Here is a 16,820-nt window from a genome sequence, read left to right on the forward strand (position 1 = left end):
GCTGAACCCAACTCTTTCGCCACAGATTGGGATTTGGGTCAGGAATCTCCTAGCCTGTGCGGTTTAGTTCTACACTAGGTGGTGCCTTTGCCAGCTGGAGAGAGTGGCACAGAATCCAGGTACCGATATCGGTGAACTGGTGTTGGCCTCGTCCTGACCCACGAGTGGCCGTTGTTTAGTTAGCATTCATCGCGATGAGGAAGCCAGCTTTGGATTGGATGACAGTTGCCATGCACAGTCTCTGAGCACCAGGGATTAGTCTGAAGGCAGCAGATTTGTGACTTGACAGTTTCTCCTCCTCTGCGGCCTTTACTGCTCCGTGCGTTACATTTTCTCTGCTAGTTAACTGCAGCAACAAACACTGAACTTTGTAAAACCCCTTACAGTTGAATATACCTGCATGCTTCCGAGTTGGTGTGCAGCGGGTTTTATAAGCAGTTCCTTGTGGATCTGTTACTGAATACCAGCTGTCAAATCTTTACTGCTTAAACACTAACAAGACTTCAGGCAGCTTTGAACTATGCAACAATAACGGCGTGCAGATGCTTATCTCCTTTTCTCTTGTTCACTTCTCTATTCTGGCTCGGTTTTGTAAGTTCATATCTGGCTATGCCCAACATTCCTGAATTTTCCCCTCCTCTCTAGGCAAATTTGGCCATTAATCCAGCGAGCCTTCTCCCTGGAGCCTCACCCAAAGCTGTTGTGGTTACGCCTGGGTCAGCATCACCCTCCTCTCCACCTGGTTTGTCTTCCCGCGAGGTCATACCGTCAGCTTCAGGACCAGCTGTGGACGAGAGCGCCAGTGTGAGCTTCGACCGGCCGATGCAGGTGGACACGCTGCCCAGTGTTAACAAGGTAAGATGCGGCAACGGGTGAGCGTTTTGTTCCAATTGTCTCACCACGAGCAGAAGTGCGAACGGAAATTGTAACTTGATCAAATGCTGAGAGAGGCGCCAAGGCGTTCGATTCAGTTCTAGTAAAGATGCACAATTTGTTCGGATGTAATTCCTTGACAGCTTTCTGAAGTTATGGGCAGCACGGTGGCACAGTGGTTAGCACTGCTGCCTCACAGCGCCAGGAGCCCGGGTTCGATTCCCGGCTTGGGTGAATTGTCTGTGTGGAGTCTGCACGTTCTCCCCATGTCTCCGTGGGTTTCCTCTGGATGCTCCAGTTTCCTCCGAAAGAAGTGTTGGTTAGGTGCATTGGCCGTGCTAAATTCTCCCTCAGTGTACCCGAACAGGTGCCGGAGTGTGGCGACTAGGGGATTTTCACAGTAACTTCATTGCAGTGTTAATGTAAGTCTACTTGTGACTGATAAATAATAGTTAAAGTTTAACAGTTGAACAATATTTAAAAATGAAAAGGAAACAAATTTAATTTCTAACTTATCACTCTTTCAATTCCAAATAAGCAACATTTCTCTCACAGACTTAAATGCCACTTTAAATACAGTTAGCAACCATAAATACACTTCCTACCAGGAGTGTAGATGGTTTTGAAGCTTTTAGAGAGAAAATGAGTTTCAGAAGCCCGCAAAATCCTTCTAACTTCAACTAGGTTTCAGCTGCAAACTAAGCTGCTTCCTGCAAAAACCTTTTCTCTCTGCGACAGACCCAACACTGCACATAAATCACATCATCACATGATGCTGTTGATTACTCTAATCAGAAATCTCAGGGGAACTTAAGTAAACAAAAGTCCATCAACTCTACTTAAGAAACAATTGCAAGGTTAAAATTATCCTGCTCTACCAATATCTGAGCTACATTCCCTCCAGACATACTGACTACCTGTAGCATAAAGCTGAATTTTTAAACATTCCCTTTAAACATAAAAATACGAGATATATATTGCTATCATCACTCACATCTCGTTGAGTTGGTGATTAGCCGAGTGAAAAAACAAAGTGAGTGGGAGGTGGTGGTTATGGATCGTGGAATATGAGGAGCATAAGAACATAAGAACTAGGAGCAGGAGTAGGCCATCTGGCCCCTCGAGCCTGCTCCGCCATTCAATAAGATCATGGCTGATCTTTTCGTGGACTCAGCTCCACTTACCCGCCCGCTCACCATAACCCTTAATTCCTTTACTGTTCAAAAATGTATCTGTTCTTGCCTTAAAAGGAGTTTTTGGAACTGGATTCTCATCGTCTGATAGACTGATGGGTGAGGCAGTTCACATGCGTAGCGGCTATTTATAAGGATCCAGCAAGGCCTTTCCCTCAAGATTATTGAAACCTATCCTGTTTTCTTGTAGAGCCGTGCAAGAGTGGGTCAGAAACGTCGACCGCCAACCCGGGGGGCACGGAGACTGGCAGCTCAGCAGTCTGATGAGATAGAAGACTTGGACCAGAGTTCAGAGGTCGATGGCGCGAGCGGCGTTGCCGACCTTTCGCCGACAGCCCTGATCCGAAAACCGAGTCCGGATGAGACGCTGGTGGCAAAGTGGGCACTGCCGCCTGAGCCTTCACCGGGTGGCGATGCTGGCCCTCCCCCTGCCGCCATCGCAAAATTGCCAGTACATTCCGACCTCTTCAGTTCGGACAACCTGTTCAAAGCGAGTTTGGTGCCGGAGCTGGCTCCCGGAGCGCGGGGTGACCTCCTGCCCAAGGACGACCCAGGCCTATCGATATTTGCACCGAGCGAAGATGATCTGTTCCAGTCCGGTAAACGGACTGTGAAGAAACCCAAAGTAGCAGCTTTCTTGGAGGAGGAAGGTGGTGATGATCTCTTTGGGATACCAAAATCAGGGAAAACTAAACCAACAACACAAAAGAGTTCAAAAACATTGGATATCTTTGAGGTAATCATTATATTGATTTCAAGTAAATGCTTGGTGGAACCTTCATTTCTAGCATTGGGTAGCACTAGAAGTCCTTTTCTGTTAACTTTTTATTAGCTTTTTTTCTCCCTTTCTCCCTGTCCTTATCTGAATAGTGTAGGCCAGGTTGCCTAGGGTTCCTGAAGAGCTGGAAGCTTCTCGGCCAAGTGTCCATTTCCCATCTCGATGGTGTATTGCCGGCTTCTGCTGTGAGAGCCTAATCCAATGCCTGGCCTTTTCCATAGGCTTCCCTGTAACCTCCAAATATGGATCACCGGTCAACAACCCTGGCTGAAAGCAATAAAGATGTGATTGTAGCCAGGCCACATCCCCATGTCATGTCATTGGACTGAGGTTCACAGTGGAGCTCATTCCAATACCGGCACTGAGGAGACCCTTCTTTTAGGACCGGGGCAGGGGGTTTGAATTTTTAGACGCTGGGTTCAACCAGAAAATTGCTGCAAAAGGATGCATGGTGTTGAAACTTTTTGTCCTGCACTCACCAGGACAGTTTGCAAGAATACCAAACATAAAGCAAACAACAATTTATACTGCATGGGAGGAGAATGGTGATTGGTTGGTCAGCACACTCTCTCTGGTGGAGATGCCATGGAGGATGCACTAGTTAGTTGGTGAACATGAGTGAAATTAGTGGCACGGCACAGTGGCTGCCTCTCAGCCCCAGGGACCTGGATTCAATTCCGGCCTGGGGTGAGTGTGTGGAGTTTGCACGTTCTCTCCGTGTCTGCGTGGGTTTCCTCCGGATGCTCCGGTTTCCTCCCACAGTCCAAAGATGTGTAGATTAGGTGGATTGGCCATGATAAATTGCCCCTTAGTGTCCCAAGATGTGTAGGTTAGATGGATTATCCATGTTAAATGCGTGGAGTTACAGGGATACAGCGGCGGGGGGAGTGGGGCCTGGGTAAGATGCTCTGTCAGAGTCGGTGCAGACTCGATGGGCCGAATGGCCTCTTCTGCACTGTGGGGGTTCTATGAAATTAGTTAGTCCAAGTCGTAAGTTGTCATATAGCGCTGCCCCCCCCCCCCCCCCCCGGCCCCAGAATTGGATTGGTCAGAATACTTGTGATATTCTGCAGTATGCGGGGAGCTGGGTCTGGGTAAATGCTGCCCTGTTTTTCAGGAGAGTCTTTCAAGTGATTGCCTGCCGAACCTATTCTTTTCCAGGACGATTTGTTTTCCACGGAATCTGTTACCTTGACCAAGAAGAGCAGCGAGGGGAGTGTTGGTGTTGACCTCTTCAGTGATCATGTCGACATATTTGCTGATTTAAAAGTGGCTCCGAAGGAGAAGAGCAGGAAGAAAGTGGAGACCAAGTCTATATTTGATGATGACATGGGTATGTAATATATGACGGGAAACTCTGGAATTCCCTCCCTGAACCCCCCTGCCTCTCTCCCCCTTTTAAGACGCTCCTTAAAAGCCTACCCTTTTTACCCATCTTTTGGCCATCTGTCCTCGTGGCTCAGTGTTAATGTTCCTGTGAAGCCCCTTGGGATGTCCTGTTGCATTTAACGATGCTATATTTGGGGAAATGGTGGCACATCACTGGACTACTCATCCAGAGGCCCAGGCAAATGCTCCGGGTGATGTGAGTTCAAATCCCACCATGGCAGCTAGTGGAATTTAAATTAATCAAATCTGGAATTGAAAGCCAGTCTTAGTAATGGTGACTGTGGAACTGACTGTCGTATAAAACCCCATCTGGTTCACTGATGTCCCTTAGGGAGGGAAATCTGCCGTCCTTGCCTGGGTCTATGCCCATCAAACCAGCCCTGTAGGAACTCTTCCCACTCATCACAACACACCACCTGTATTTTTTAAAAATTCTTTCATGTGAGTGTCACTGCCTGGGCCAGCATGTGTTGTCCATCCCTAATTGCCCCTTGAACTTGGTGGCTTGCTAGGCCATTTCATAGAATCCTACAGGGCAGAAGGAGGCCATTCGGGTCTGCACCGACCACAATCCCACCCAGGCCCTATCCCCATAATCCCATGCATTTACCCCAGCTAGTTCCCCTGACACTAAGGGGCAATTTAGCAGCCAATCCACCTAACCCACACATCTTTGGACTGTGGGAGGAAACCGGAGCACCCGGAGGAAACCCACGCAGACACTGGGGGAATGTGCCAACTCCACACAGACAGTGACCCGAGGCTGGAATTGAATCCGGGTCCCTGGCGCTGTGAGGCAGCCGTGCTAACCACTGTGCCACCGTGCCGGTTGACGTGTTCTTGTGTGTTTTATCTAACCTGCTCTGACTCTGTCTTCCAGACGATATCTTTGCTCCTGCCAAGTCCTCGACAAGTAGCAAGAAGCAATCCAAACCCAAGAGCAGGTCGAAGCAGGCTGCTGTTCCAGCCAGCACACCGGATAGCAAAACGGTGGACATTTTTGATGATCCTTTGAACGCTTTTGGCCCATAGATTTGGTGAAGAGCGTTGTCATAGGAAGCAGAGTGCGGGGGAAGACAGAGAATGTGTGTGTTTTACTGTTTGACACAGGAAGCATTGCATTGCACCAAATGAACAAATACTTGGTCTGAATAATACTTTGGCGAAACCATCAACAAGCACGCTAATTGTAAGCACTACTGATAGCTAATGTGGACTTGGGTACTTCAGTGGAAGAGGCAGTGTGGGCGCAACTATCTTTTACTTTTAAGATATGATACGTTCACAGTAGTTCTGAACATTCCACTCTCATTTGCTGTGTTCTCTGAATCTGTGGTGTGCTCCCTTTTTCTCTGCACCCCCTCTCTCTCTCTCTCTCTCTGCACCCCCTCTCTCTCTCTCTGCACCCCCTCTCTCTCTCTCTGCACCCCTCTCTCTCTCTCTGCACCCCCTCTCTCTCTCTCTGCACCCCCTCTCTCTCTCTCTGCACCCCCTCTCTCTCTCTCTGCACCCCCTCTCTCTCTCTCTGCACCCCCTCTCTCTCTCTCTGCACCCCCTCTCTCTCTCTCTGCACCCCCTCTCTCTCTCTCTGCACCCCCTCTCTCTCTCTCTGCACCCCCTCTCTCTCTCTCTGCACCCCCTCTCTCTCTCTCTGCACCCCCTCTCTCTCTCTCTGCACCCCCTCTCTCTCTCTCTGCACCCCCTCTCTCTCTCTCTGCACCCCCTCTCTCTCTCTCTGCACCCCCTCTCTCTCTCTCTCTGCACCCCCTCTCTCTCTCTCTCTGCACCCCCTCTCTCTCTCTCTGCACCCCCCTCTCTCTCTCTGCACCCCCTCTCTCTCTCTGCACCCCCTCTCTCTCTCTGCACCCCCTCTCTCTCTCTCTGCACCCCCTCTCTCTCTCTCTGCACCCCCTCTCTCTCTCTCTGCACCCCCTCTCTCTCTCTCTGCACCCCCTCTCTCTCTCTCTGCACCCCCTCTCTCTCTCTCTGCACCCCCTCTCTCTCTCTCTGCACCCCCTCTCTCTCTCTCTGCACCCCCTCTCTCTCTCTCTGCACCCCCCTCTCTCTCTCTGCACCCCCCTCTCTCTCTCTGCACCCCCCCTCTCTCTCTCTGCACCCCCCTCTCTCTCTCTGCACCCCCCTTCTCTCTCTCTGCACCCCCCTCTCTCTCTCTGCACCCCCCTCTCTCTCTCTGCACCCCCCTCTCTCTCTCTGCACCCCCCTCTCTCTCTCTGCACCCCCCCTCTCTCTCTCTGCACCCCCCCTCTCTCTCTCTGCACCCCCCTCTCTCTCTCTGCACCCCCCTCTCTCTCTCTGCACCCCCCCTCTCTCTCTCTGCACCCCCCCTCTCTCTCTCTGCACCCCCCCTCTCTCTCTCTGCACCCCCCCTCTCTCTCTCTGCACCCCCCCTCTCTCTCTCTGCACCCCCCTCTCTCTCTCTGCACCCCCCTCTCTCTCTCTGCACCCCCCTCTCTCTCTCTGCACCCCCTCTCTCTCTCTCTGCACCCCCCTCTCTCTCTCTGCACCCCCCTCTCTCTCTCTGCACCCCCCTCTCTCTCTCTGCACCCCCCTCTCTCTCTCTGCACCCCCCTCTCTCTCTCTGCACCCCCCTCTCTCTCTCTGCACCCCCCTCTCTCTCTCTGCACCCCCCTCTCTCTCTCTGCACCCCCCTCTCTCTCTCTGCACCCCCCTCTCTCTCTCTGCACCCCCCCTCTCTCTCTCTGCACCCCCCTCTCTCTCTCTGCACCCCCCCTCTCTCTCTCTGCACCCCCCCTCTCTCTCTCTGCACCCCCCCTCTCTCTCTCTGCACCCCCCCTCTCTCTCTCTGCACCCCCCCTCTCTCTCTCTGCACCCCCCCTCTCTCTCTCTGCACCCCCCCTCTCTCTCTCTGCACCCCCCCTCTCTCTCTCTGCACCCCCCCTCTCTCTCTCTGCACCCCCCCTCTCTCTCTCTGCACCCCCCCTCTCTCTCTCTGCACCCCCCCTCTCTCTCTCTGCACCCCCCCTCTCTCTCTCTGCACCCCCCCTCTCTCTCTCTGCACCCCCCCTCTCTCTCTCTGCACCCCCCCTCTCTCTCTCTGCACCCCCCCTCTCTCTCTCTGCACCCCCCCTCTCTCTCTCTGCACCCCCCCTCTCTCTCTCTGCACCCCCCCTCTCTCTCTCTGCACCCCCCCTCTCTCTCTCTGCACCCCCCCTCTCTCTCTCTGCACCCCCCCTCTCTCTCTCTGCACCCCCCCTCTCTCTCTCTGCACCCCCCCTCTCTCTCTCTGCACCCCCCCTCTCTCTCTCTGCACCCCCCCTCTCTCTCTCTGCACCCCCCCTCTCTCTCTCTGCACCCCCCCTCTCTCTCTCTGCACCCCCCTCTCTCTCTCTGCACCCCCCCTCTCTCTCTCTGCACCCCCCCTCTCTCTCTCTGCACCCCCCCTCTCTCTCTCTGCACCCCCCCTCTCTCTCTCTGCACCCCCCCTCTCTCTCTCTGCACCCCCCCTCTCTCTCTCTGCACCCCCCCTCTCTCTCTCTGCACCCCCCCTCTCTCTCTCTGCACCCCCCCTCTCTCTCTCTGCACCCCCCCTCTCTCTCTCTGCACCCCCCCTCTCTCTCTCTGCACCCCCCCTCTCTCTCTCTGCACCCCCCCTCTCTCTCTCTGCACCCCCCCTCTCTCTCTCTGCACCCCCCCTCTCTCTCTCTGCACCCCCCCTCTCTCTCTCTGCACCCCCCCTCTCTCTCTCTGCACCCCCCCTCTCTCTCTCTGCACCCCCCCTCTCTCTCTCTGCACCCCCCCTCTCTCTCTCTGCACCCCCCCTCTCTCTCTCTGCACCCCCCCTCTCTCTCTCTGCACCCCCCCTCTCTCTCTCTGCACCCCCCCTCTCTCTCTCTGCACCCCCCCTCTCTCTCTCTGCACCCCCCCTCTCTCTCTCTGCACCCCCCCTCTCTCTCTCTGCACCCCCCCTCTCTCTCTCTGCACCCCCCCTCTCTCTCTCTGCACCCCCCCTCTCTCTCTCTGCACCCCCCCTCTCTCTCTCTGCACCCCCCCTCTCTCTCTCTGCACCCCCCCTCTCTCTCTCTGCACCCCCCCTCTCTCTCTCTGCACCCCCCCTCTCTCTCTCTGCACCCCCCCTCTCTCTCTCTGCACCCCCCCTCTCTCTCTCTGCACCCCCCCTCTCTCTCTCTGCACCCCCCCTCTCTCTCTCTGCACCCCCCCTCTCTCTCTCTGCACCCCCCCTCTCTCTCTCTGCACCCCCCCTCTCTCTCTCTGCACCCCCCCTCTCTCTCTCTGCACCCCCCCTCTCTCTCTCTGCACCCCCCCTCTCTCTCTCTGCACCCCCCCTCTCTCTCTCTGCACCCCCCCTCTCTCTCTCTGCACCCCCCCTCTCTCTCTCTGCACCCCCCCTCTCTCTCTCTGCACCCCCCCTCTCTCTCTCTGCACCCCCCCTCTCTCTCTCTGCACCCCCCTCTCTCTCTCTGCACCCCCCCTCTCTCTCTCTGCACCCCCCCTCTCTCTCTCTGCACCCCCCCTCTCTCTCTCTGCACCCCCCCTCTCTCTCTCTGCACCCCCCCTCTCTCTCTCTGCACCCCCCCTCTCTCTCTCTGCACCCCCCTCTCTCTCTCTGCACCCCCCTCTCTCTCTCTGCACCCCCCCTCTCTCTCTCTGCACCCCCCCTCTCTCTCTCTGCACCCCCCCTCTCTCTCTCTGCACCCCCCCTCTCTCTCTCTGCACCCCCCCTCTCTCTCTCTGCACCCCCCCTCTCTCTCTCTGCACCCCCCTCTCTCTCTCTGCACCCCCCTCTCTCTCTCTGCACCCCCCCTCTCTCTCTCTGCACCCCCCCTCTCTCTCTGCACCCCCCCCCCCCCCCCGCACCCCTACCATTGTTGGTTCCTTAATCATTCAATCATGGCACCTTTCATCCAAGTTCTAATCAACCTCAATTTTTATAATCGTGTGAATTCTTCCTCAATAATTCAGTTTGCCTAACGACGCAAGGTTTTAACATTAAGCTTTGAGCACTTCACGTGTAAGCCGGTCTCTGATCTTTGTTCATTGAATTTTATTAAATTCACCTGTAAATTGTTGGGATATCCGGTTTGAGATTTCTCTCTCGGACAGGTTTCCAGGCGGGGAGCATTAACAAGATCAGTGCAATATAATGTAAATACTTCTCCTCAAATTGAAAACCAGCTTCGTAAATGAGTTCTTTGCAGGTTTACAAAGGCCAATAGACCTTGTGGCTTTTAGTGGGAACATTGTGTTGAGGTCATCCAACTGCTGTTGTGTCTGTTCCCTTCACACCTCCGGTTCTGTTCAATCCAGTTTTGAGTTTAAATTGCTCGGCAAAATGAAACTGCACACTTTGCAATAAACATAAGTGATGTCCTGCATCTTCTAGGCAGTGTTTACTTGGTCTCTGGGGGTTATATTTCTTTGGGATTTATCTGCCGTGCATGGGCAGACAGATGGCCAGCTGCTTCGGCAATCGCAAGACTGCAGACTTTTTTGATGATCCTTTGAATACTTTTAGATCATAAGATTCGGAAAAGAGGACTCACTGTTGACGAATAAATGTGGGCGGCACGGTGGTTAGCACTGCTGCCCTCAGCACCAGAGAACGGGTTCAACCCCTGTCTTGGGTCACTGTCTGTGTGGGTCTGCACATTCTCCCCATGTCTGCATGGGTTTCCTCTGGGTGCTCCGGTTTCCTCCACAGTCCAAAGATGTGCGGATTAGGTTGATTAGCCATGCTAAATTGCCCCTTAGTGTCAGGGATTAGCAGGGTAAATATGTGGGATTACGGGAATAGGGCTTGGGTGGGATTGTTGTTGGTGCAGACCCGATGGGCTGAATGGCCTCCTTCTGCACTGTAGGGTTTCTATGATTGTATGAAATGAGGGGAGGAGGAAAGATAAGAACTTTTTTGACTGTTTAACACAAAGTATTGCATTGCACCCAATGAAGAAATTCTCTGAATAACATTGTGGTTAAGTGTGTTCCTTTCATCGTAAGCACTGCTGATTGCGAATGTGGACTTCTGTGAGTCTATCATGTGGTCTAGACCAGTGTCTCAGATGCAGAAATGTCTAGTTCAGTCCTCTGTCTGTGCTGCACTAAATCTTGATCAGAGCTCCCTCACCGGATTCCTGCCCATTAACCTTCTGCTGGATGAGGACCGTTTGGTCAGGAAATGGAACCCTCTGCCCCGTGGACATAAGGACTCGGAGCAGGAGTCGGCCATCTTGCCTCTCGAGCCTGCTCCGAATTTGAATTCAATAAAAGTTTAATGACGACCATAAAACCATTGTCGATAAAACCCACTTGGTTCACTAATGCCCTTTCGGGAAGGGAATCTGCCGTCCTTGCCTGGTCTGGTCTACATGTGACTCCAGATCCACAGCAATGTGGTTGGCTCTTAACTGCCCTCTGAAATTTAGATTTAGAATCCCTACAGCGCAGAAGGAGGCCATTCGGCCCATCGAGTCGGCACCGACCACAATCCCACCCAGCCCCTATCCCCGTAATCCCATGCATTTACCCTGCCAATCCCCCTGACACTAAGGGGCAATTTAGCACGGCCAATCAACCTGAGCCCACACGTCTTTGGACTGTGGGAGGAAACCGGAGCACCCGGAGGAAACCCGCGCAGACACGGGGAGAACGTGCAGACTCTGCAGAGACAGTGACCCAAGCCGGGAATCGAACCCGGGTCCTTGGTGCTGGGAGGCAGCAGTGCTGACCATTGACCAAATGGCTGAGCAAGACACTCGGTTCAAGGGCAATTAGGGATGGGCAACAAATGCTGACCAGCCAGCGACGCCCACATCCCATGAATGAATTTAAGAAACCCGCAGTGTAATTGGGGAGCTATGTTAATGATTCTGTCAAGAAGACCACCTAAAAGCAGTAGAGTGGTGAGTAATGAAATAAAGCCGGTTAATGGTAGGGCCATTAGCATAGCTTCTGTTCAGTATAGCTAAGGGTTCCTTATTAAACCAGGTAGACGGACAGAGCCTCTCAGGGGAATAACAGCACAGTTCCAGAAAAGAAAGTTCTGCCCTACAAATTTCTTTTTCTTGAAGTCATCAGGTGGATGAGCAAATGGACGTAGTTTTCTGGCCCAGATAAACTATTGATAAGGCCCATCAATATGGAATTCTCTACCACAGAAAGTAGTTGAGACCCAAACGTTGTCTAATTTCAAGAAGGAATTAGATGTGGCTCTTGGGGTTAAAAGGTCAAGGGGTATGGGGAGGGAAGGTGGGATCAGAGTATTGAATTTGATGATCAGCCATGATACCGTGGGCGGCACGGTAGCACAGTGGTTAGCACTGCTGCTTCACAGCTCCAGGGACCTGGGTTCGATTCCCTGCTCGGGCCACTGTCTGTGTGGAGTTTGCACATTCTCCCCGTGTCTGTGTGGGTTTCCTCCGGGTGCTCCGGTTTCCTCCCACAGTCCAAAGATGTGTGGGTTAGGTTGATTGGCCATGCTAAATTGCCCCTTAGTGTCCTGGGATGCGTAGATTAGAGGGATTAGCGGGTAAAATATGTAGGGCTATGGGGGTAGGGTGTGGGTGGGATTGTGGTCGGTGCAGACTCGATGGGCCGAATGGCCTCTCTCTGCACTGTAGGGTTCTATGATTCTAATGGCAGAGCAGGCTCGAAGAGCTGACTGGCCTACTCCTTCTAGTTTCTATGTATACTTCCTATGTAAGAAAACACTCCACAAGATGGAGCTTGAGAATGAATGGTATCCCACTCAATGGATTAAGAACAGGCCCCTGCATAGGAAGTTGTCTATAAATTAGGTGACACGCTGCTGGTGGTACCTCGCAGAGGTTGATTTTTGGACTTTAGCAACTTTACTGTTTTTATTTATGACTCGGATGCCAGTATTGGGGGAAATGTTGTCAAGAACCTTGTCACCAGCAAGCCAAGGGGTTCATGAGCAGTAGCACAAGGCAAACAACGAGGAGGGTTTGAGTTAGGATGTTGAGGGTGTTTTCATAGAATCATAGAATCCCTACAGTGCAGAAGGAGGCCATTCGGCCCATCAAGTCTGCTCCGACCACAATCCCACCCAGGCCCTACCCCCACATATTTTACCCGCTAATCCCTCTAACCTACGCATCTCAGGACTCTAAGGGGCAATTTTTAACCTGGCCAATCAACCTAACCCGCACATCTTTGGACTGTGGGAGGAAACCGGAGCACCCGGAGGAAACCCACGCAGACACGAGGAGAATGTGCAAACTCCACACAGACAGTGACCCGAGCCGGGAATCGAACCCGGGACCCTGGAGCTGTGAAGCTTTGTGGATGGGGGGTAGATATGGTGGTGGCGAAAGTCTGGGGAAGGTGGAAATAATAAAACTTGGGTATTAGAAATGAGAGTGTGATGGACCTATTCAGAATTAAAATGGTGGATAGAAAGTTTCCTTCTCTACAATTTCCAACATTAGTTTTTAAGAGAATTCTGTGCTTTTTGTGGGGCAGGGTGGATTTGTTGGACCAGGTGGGAGACCATTCAGCCCATCAAACCTGTTCCTTTATTCAATTGGATGATAGTTGATCTGTATCTTGAATCCATCTATCGGTCTTTGATCCATGTTCCTTGATATCCATACCCCCAAAAAATGGATCTACCTTATTGACTATCCCAATGGATCTACCATCCAGCCGTCTTGGGGACGGGAATTCCACGTTTCCAATTATCCTTTGTATGGAAAAGTGCTTCCCAATTTCACTCCAAAATAAATGACTAAACTCTATTTTTTGTTCTGGATTTCCCCACCAGGAGGGATTAATTTCTCTGCATTTAACCTGCACCATTCCCCTCTTTCTCCCCCCCCCACCGATTTAGAAGCAATTTGTTTCCCAAATTCACAAAGGGAGTTGCACACAAATCTAGTAACTGCAAGAGTTCTGACTCCAGTCTGTTTGACCCACTTAATTGATCTGAAAATGTGATAGCAGTGTGGGAGAGAAGCGTTATGAAATATTCATCGGCTTATCATGGTCGATCGTTCTTGAGAGTTCCTCAACCACTGCTAAAACCATTTTACACTTTTGATGTGGCGCCCAATCGATTTAAAGGCCTCCTCTGGGACAGTCTCCTGATAATTTTCAAAGGAGGCTTCACTTTATTTGGCAAGGCTCCTAATGGCTGCATTTGAGATTTGAGTAGTCCTTAGAACTCATAGAATTCGTAAAATCCCTCCACTGCAGAAGGAGGCCATTCAGCCCATCAAGCCTGCACTGACAACAATTTCACCCAGGACCTATCCCAGTAACCCCATGTATTTACCCTGCTGGTCCCCCTGATTGCCCGCTAATAGACAATTTAGCATGGCCAATCCACCTAACCACATCTTGGGACACTAATGGGCAATTTAGCATAGCCAATCCACCTAACCTGCACACCTTTGAATGCTAACGGGCAATTTAGCATGGCCAATCCACCTAACCTACACATCTTGGGACACCAAGGGGCAATTTAGCATAGCCAATCCACTTAACGTATACATATCCGGACTGTGGGAGGAAACCGGAGGTAAAAAAATTGCAGCATGCTGCTGTGCAGAGGGACCTGGGTGTCCTTATGTAGGAATCTCAAGGAGTTGGTTTGCAGGTGCAGCAGGTAATTAAGAAGGCAAATGGAATTTTGTCCTTCATTGCTCGAGGGATGGAGTTGTGGGAAATTTACCACTTTGGAGTCAGACTTGGAGGTTCAACAAAACAGTTTTATTTCGGACAAAGCTTTGGGAGAAGCGCTGGTACTCCGCAGTACTTGGCAGCTACCTTCTCAACTACACAATGGTAGTTGAGCATCTCTTATACGTTTTAGACAATAGGCAGTACGGACATTAGCCGTTAACACATCGTTACAAGCAGACAGGTACGGATATGGACAGTTAACACATCATACATAGAATGGGTACATTTATGCAGTTATGTCCTCTATCAATGACTGGTTTTGATATATACATTTATGTATTTATGTCCCCATCAGTGGCCGATCTTGTTATCAAACTCATTGTTCTGGGTCTGCTCTTATCTTAAGTCTGAAGGTGCCCCAGGTCTGACCAGTTTCCTGCAGCAATTCAGATACTGCAGGTTTTAACTCTGTCTAACTGTCTGTGCCCAAAGTCAGTGCCTTTTAATGTCCCGTCCCAGAGTCCATTTTGTGTGCCAGGTAACCATTTTGTGTCCATCATTTTAATTTCACCATAACAGAGTTTAAAAACAGCGAGATTATGTTGCAGCTGTATAAGGTGCCGGTGAGGCCACACCTGGAGTACTGTGTACAGTTTTGGTCTCCTTACTTGAGAAAGGATATACTGGCACTGGAGGGGGTGCAGAGGAGATTCACTAGGTTGATTCCGGAGTTGAGAGGGTTGGCTTATGAGGAGAGACTGAGTAGACTGGGCCTATACTCATTGGAATTCAGAAGGGTGAGGGGAGATCTTGAAGAAACATATAAGATTATGAAGGGAATAGATAAGACAGAAGCAGGGAAGTTGTTTCCACTGGCAGGTGAAACTAGAACTAGGGGGCATAGCCTCAAAATAAGGGGAAGCAGCTTTAGGACTGAGCTGAGGAGGAACTTCTTCACACAAAGGGTTGTGAATCTGTGGAATTCCCTGCCCAGTGAAGCAGTTGAGGCTACCTCATTGAATGTTTTTAAGGCAAGGATAGATGAGGCCTTTGACAAGGTACCGCATGGTAGGTTGTTCCATAAGGTTAAATCTCACGGGATCCAGGGTGAGGTATCTAAATGGATACAAAATTGGCTTCTTGACAGAAGCCAGAAGGTGGTTGTAGAGAGTTGTTTTTCAAACTGGAGGCCTGTGACCAGCGGTGTGCCTCAGGGATCAGTGCTGGGTCCACTGTTATTTGTCATTTATATTAATGACTTGGATGAGAATATAGGGGGCATGGTTAGTAAGTTTGTAGATGACACCAAGATTGGTGGCATACTGGACAGTGAAGAAAGTTATCTCCAATTGCAACGGGATCTTGGAACAATTGGGCCAGTGGGCTGACGAATGGCAGATGGAGTTTAATTTAGACGAATGCGAGGTGATGCATTTTGGTAGATTGAACCAGGGCAGGACTTACTCAGTTAATGGTAGGGCGTTGGGGAGAGTTACAGAACAGAGAGATGTAGGGGTACATGTTCATAGCTCCTTGAAAGTGGAGTCACAGGTGGACAGAGTGGTGAAGAAGGCATTCGGCATGCTTGGTTTCATCGGTCAGAACATTGAATACAGGAGTTGGAACGTCTTGTTGAAGTTGTACAAGACATTGGTAAGGCCACGCTTGGAATACTGTGTGTAATTCTGGTCACCCTATTGTAGAAAGGATATTATTAAACTAGAAAGAGTGCAGAAAAGATTTACTAGGATGCTACCGGGACTTGATGGATTGAGTTATAAGGAGAGGCTGGATAGACTGGGACTTTTTTCTCTGGAGCGTAGGAGGCTGAGAGGTGACCTTATAGAGGTCTATAAAATAATGAGGGGCATAGACAAGGTAAATAGTCGATATCTTTTCCCAAATGTAGGGGAGTCTAAAACTAGAGGGCATAGGTTTAAGGTGAGAGGGGAGAAATACAAAAGTGTCCAGAGGGGCATTTTTTTCACGCACTGGGTGGTGTGTCTGGAACAAGTTGCCAGAGGTAGTAGTAGAGGCAGGTACAATTTTATCTTTTTTAAAAAGCATTTAGATAGTTATATGGGTACGATGGGTAGAGAGGGATATGGGCCAAATGCGGGCAATTAGGACTAGCTTAATGGTAAACACTGGCCAGCATAGACAAGTTGGGCCGAAGGGCCTGTTTCCATGCTGTAAACTTCTGTAACTCTATAACTCTAATTAGGAGCAAGAGTTGTCCATTCGGCCCCTTGATGCTAATCTGCTGTTCAATAAAATCATGGATGATTTGCTGGTGGCCTCATTCTGCCTATCCCAATAACATTTGACTCCTTTGTTAGTTAAGAATCTGTCTACCTCTGCCTTAAAAATATTCAGAATATTTCAACACTCTGAGAGGCAACAATTTTCCTCATCTCTCTCTTTAATAGGAGACGCCTTGTTTTTAGACTGTGTGCCCCTGTTCTAGTCTCTCCCACACAAGGGGAAACATCCTCTCAGTATCCACCCTGTCAAGTCCCCTCATGATATTGTACGTTTCAATAAGATCACCTCTCATTGCTTCTAAACTCGAATGGATACAGGCCCAATCTGTCCTCAAGATAACTTTCTCCCCCACCACAGGTTTCTGTCAAGTGAACCCTCTCTGAACTGCTTCAAGTGCGTTTAAATCCTTTAATAAATAAGGAGACCAAAAATGCACACAATACAGGATGGCACAGTGGTTGGCACTGCTGCCTCACAATGCCAGGGGCCCAGGTTCGTTTCTGGCTTTGGGTCGCTGTCTGTGTGGAGTTTGCCCATTCCCTCAGTGTCTGCGTGGGTTTCCTCCGGGTGCTCCGGTTTCCTCCCACAGTCCAAAGTTGTGTAGTTTAGGTTGATTGGCCATGCTAAATTGCCCCTTCGTGTCAGGGGAACTAGCTCGGGTAAATACGTGGGGTTTCAGG

At 50.8% G+C, this 16,820-nt stretch overlaps 1 protein-coding gene across 4 annotated transcripts in view; it reads left to right on the top strand.

The window, feature by feature from the left end:
* Nucleotides 1-6,262, top strand: part of washc2c (WASH complex subunit 2C) — a 59,479-nt gene extending 53,217 nt beyond the window's left edge. For 3 of the 4 annotated variants that reach the window (XM_078199702.1, XM_078199703.1, XM_078199704.1), the window contains 4 exons: nucleotides 646-855; nucleotides 2,257-2,802; nucleotides 4,006-4,177; nucleotides 5,114-6,262. In XM_078199702.1, coding sequence (XP_078055828.1) covers nucleotides 646-855; nucleotides 2,257-2,802; nucleotides 4,006-4,177; nucleotides 5,114-5,265 — 1,080 coding nt within the window. In that variant the 3' untranslated portion in view covers nucleotides 5,266-6,262. The remainder of the gene's footprint in view (nucleotides 1-645; nucleotides 856-2,256; nucleotides 2,803-4,005; nucleotides 4,178-5,113) is intronic. The other variant, XM_078199705.1, reaches the window with a different exon arrangement.
* The last annotated feature ends 10,558 nt before the right edge of the window (nucleotides 6,263-16,820 follow it).

This window comes from Mustelus asterias, chromosome 28, assembly GCF_964213995.1.
Source record: "Mustelus asterias chromosome 28, sMusAst1.hap1.1, whole genome shotgun sequence".
In the NCBI taxonomy this organism is placed as follows: Eukaryota; Metazoa; Chordata; class Chondrichthyes; order Carcharhiniformes; family Triakidae; genus Mustelus; species Mustelus asterias.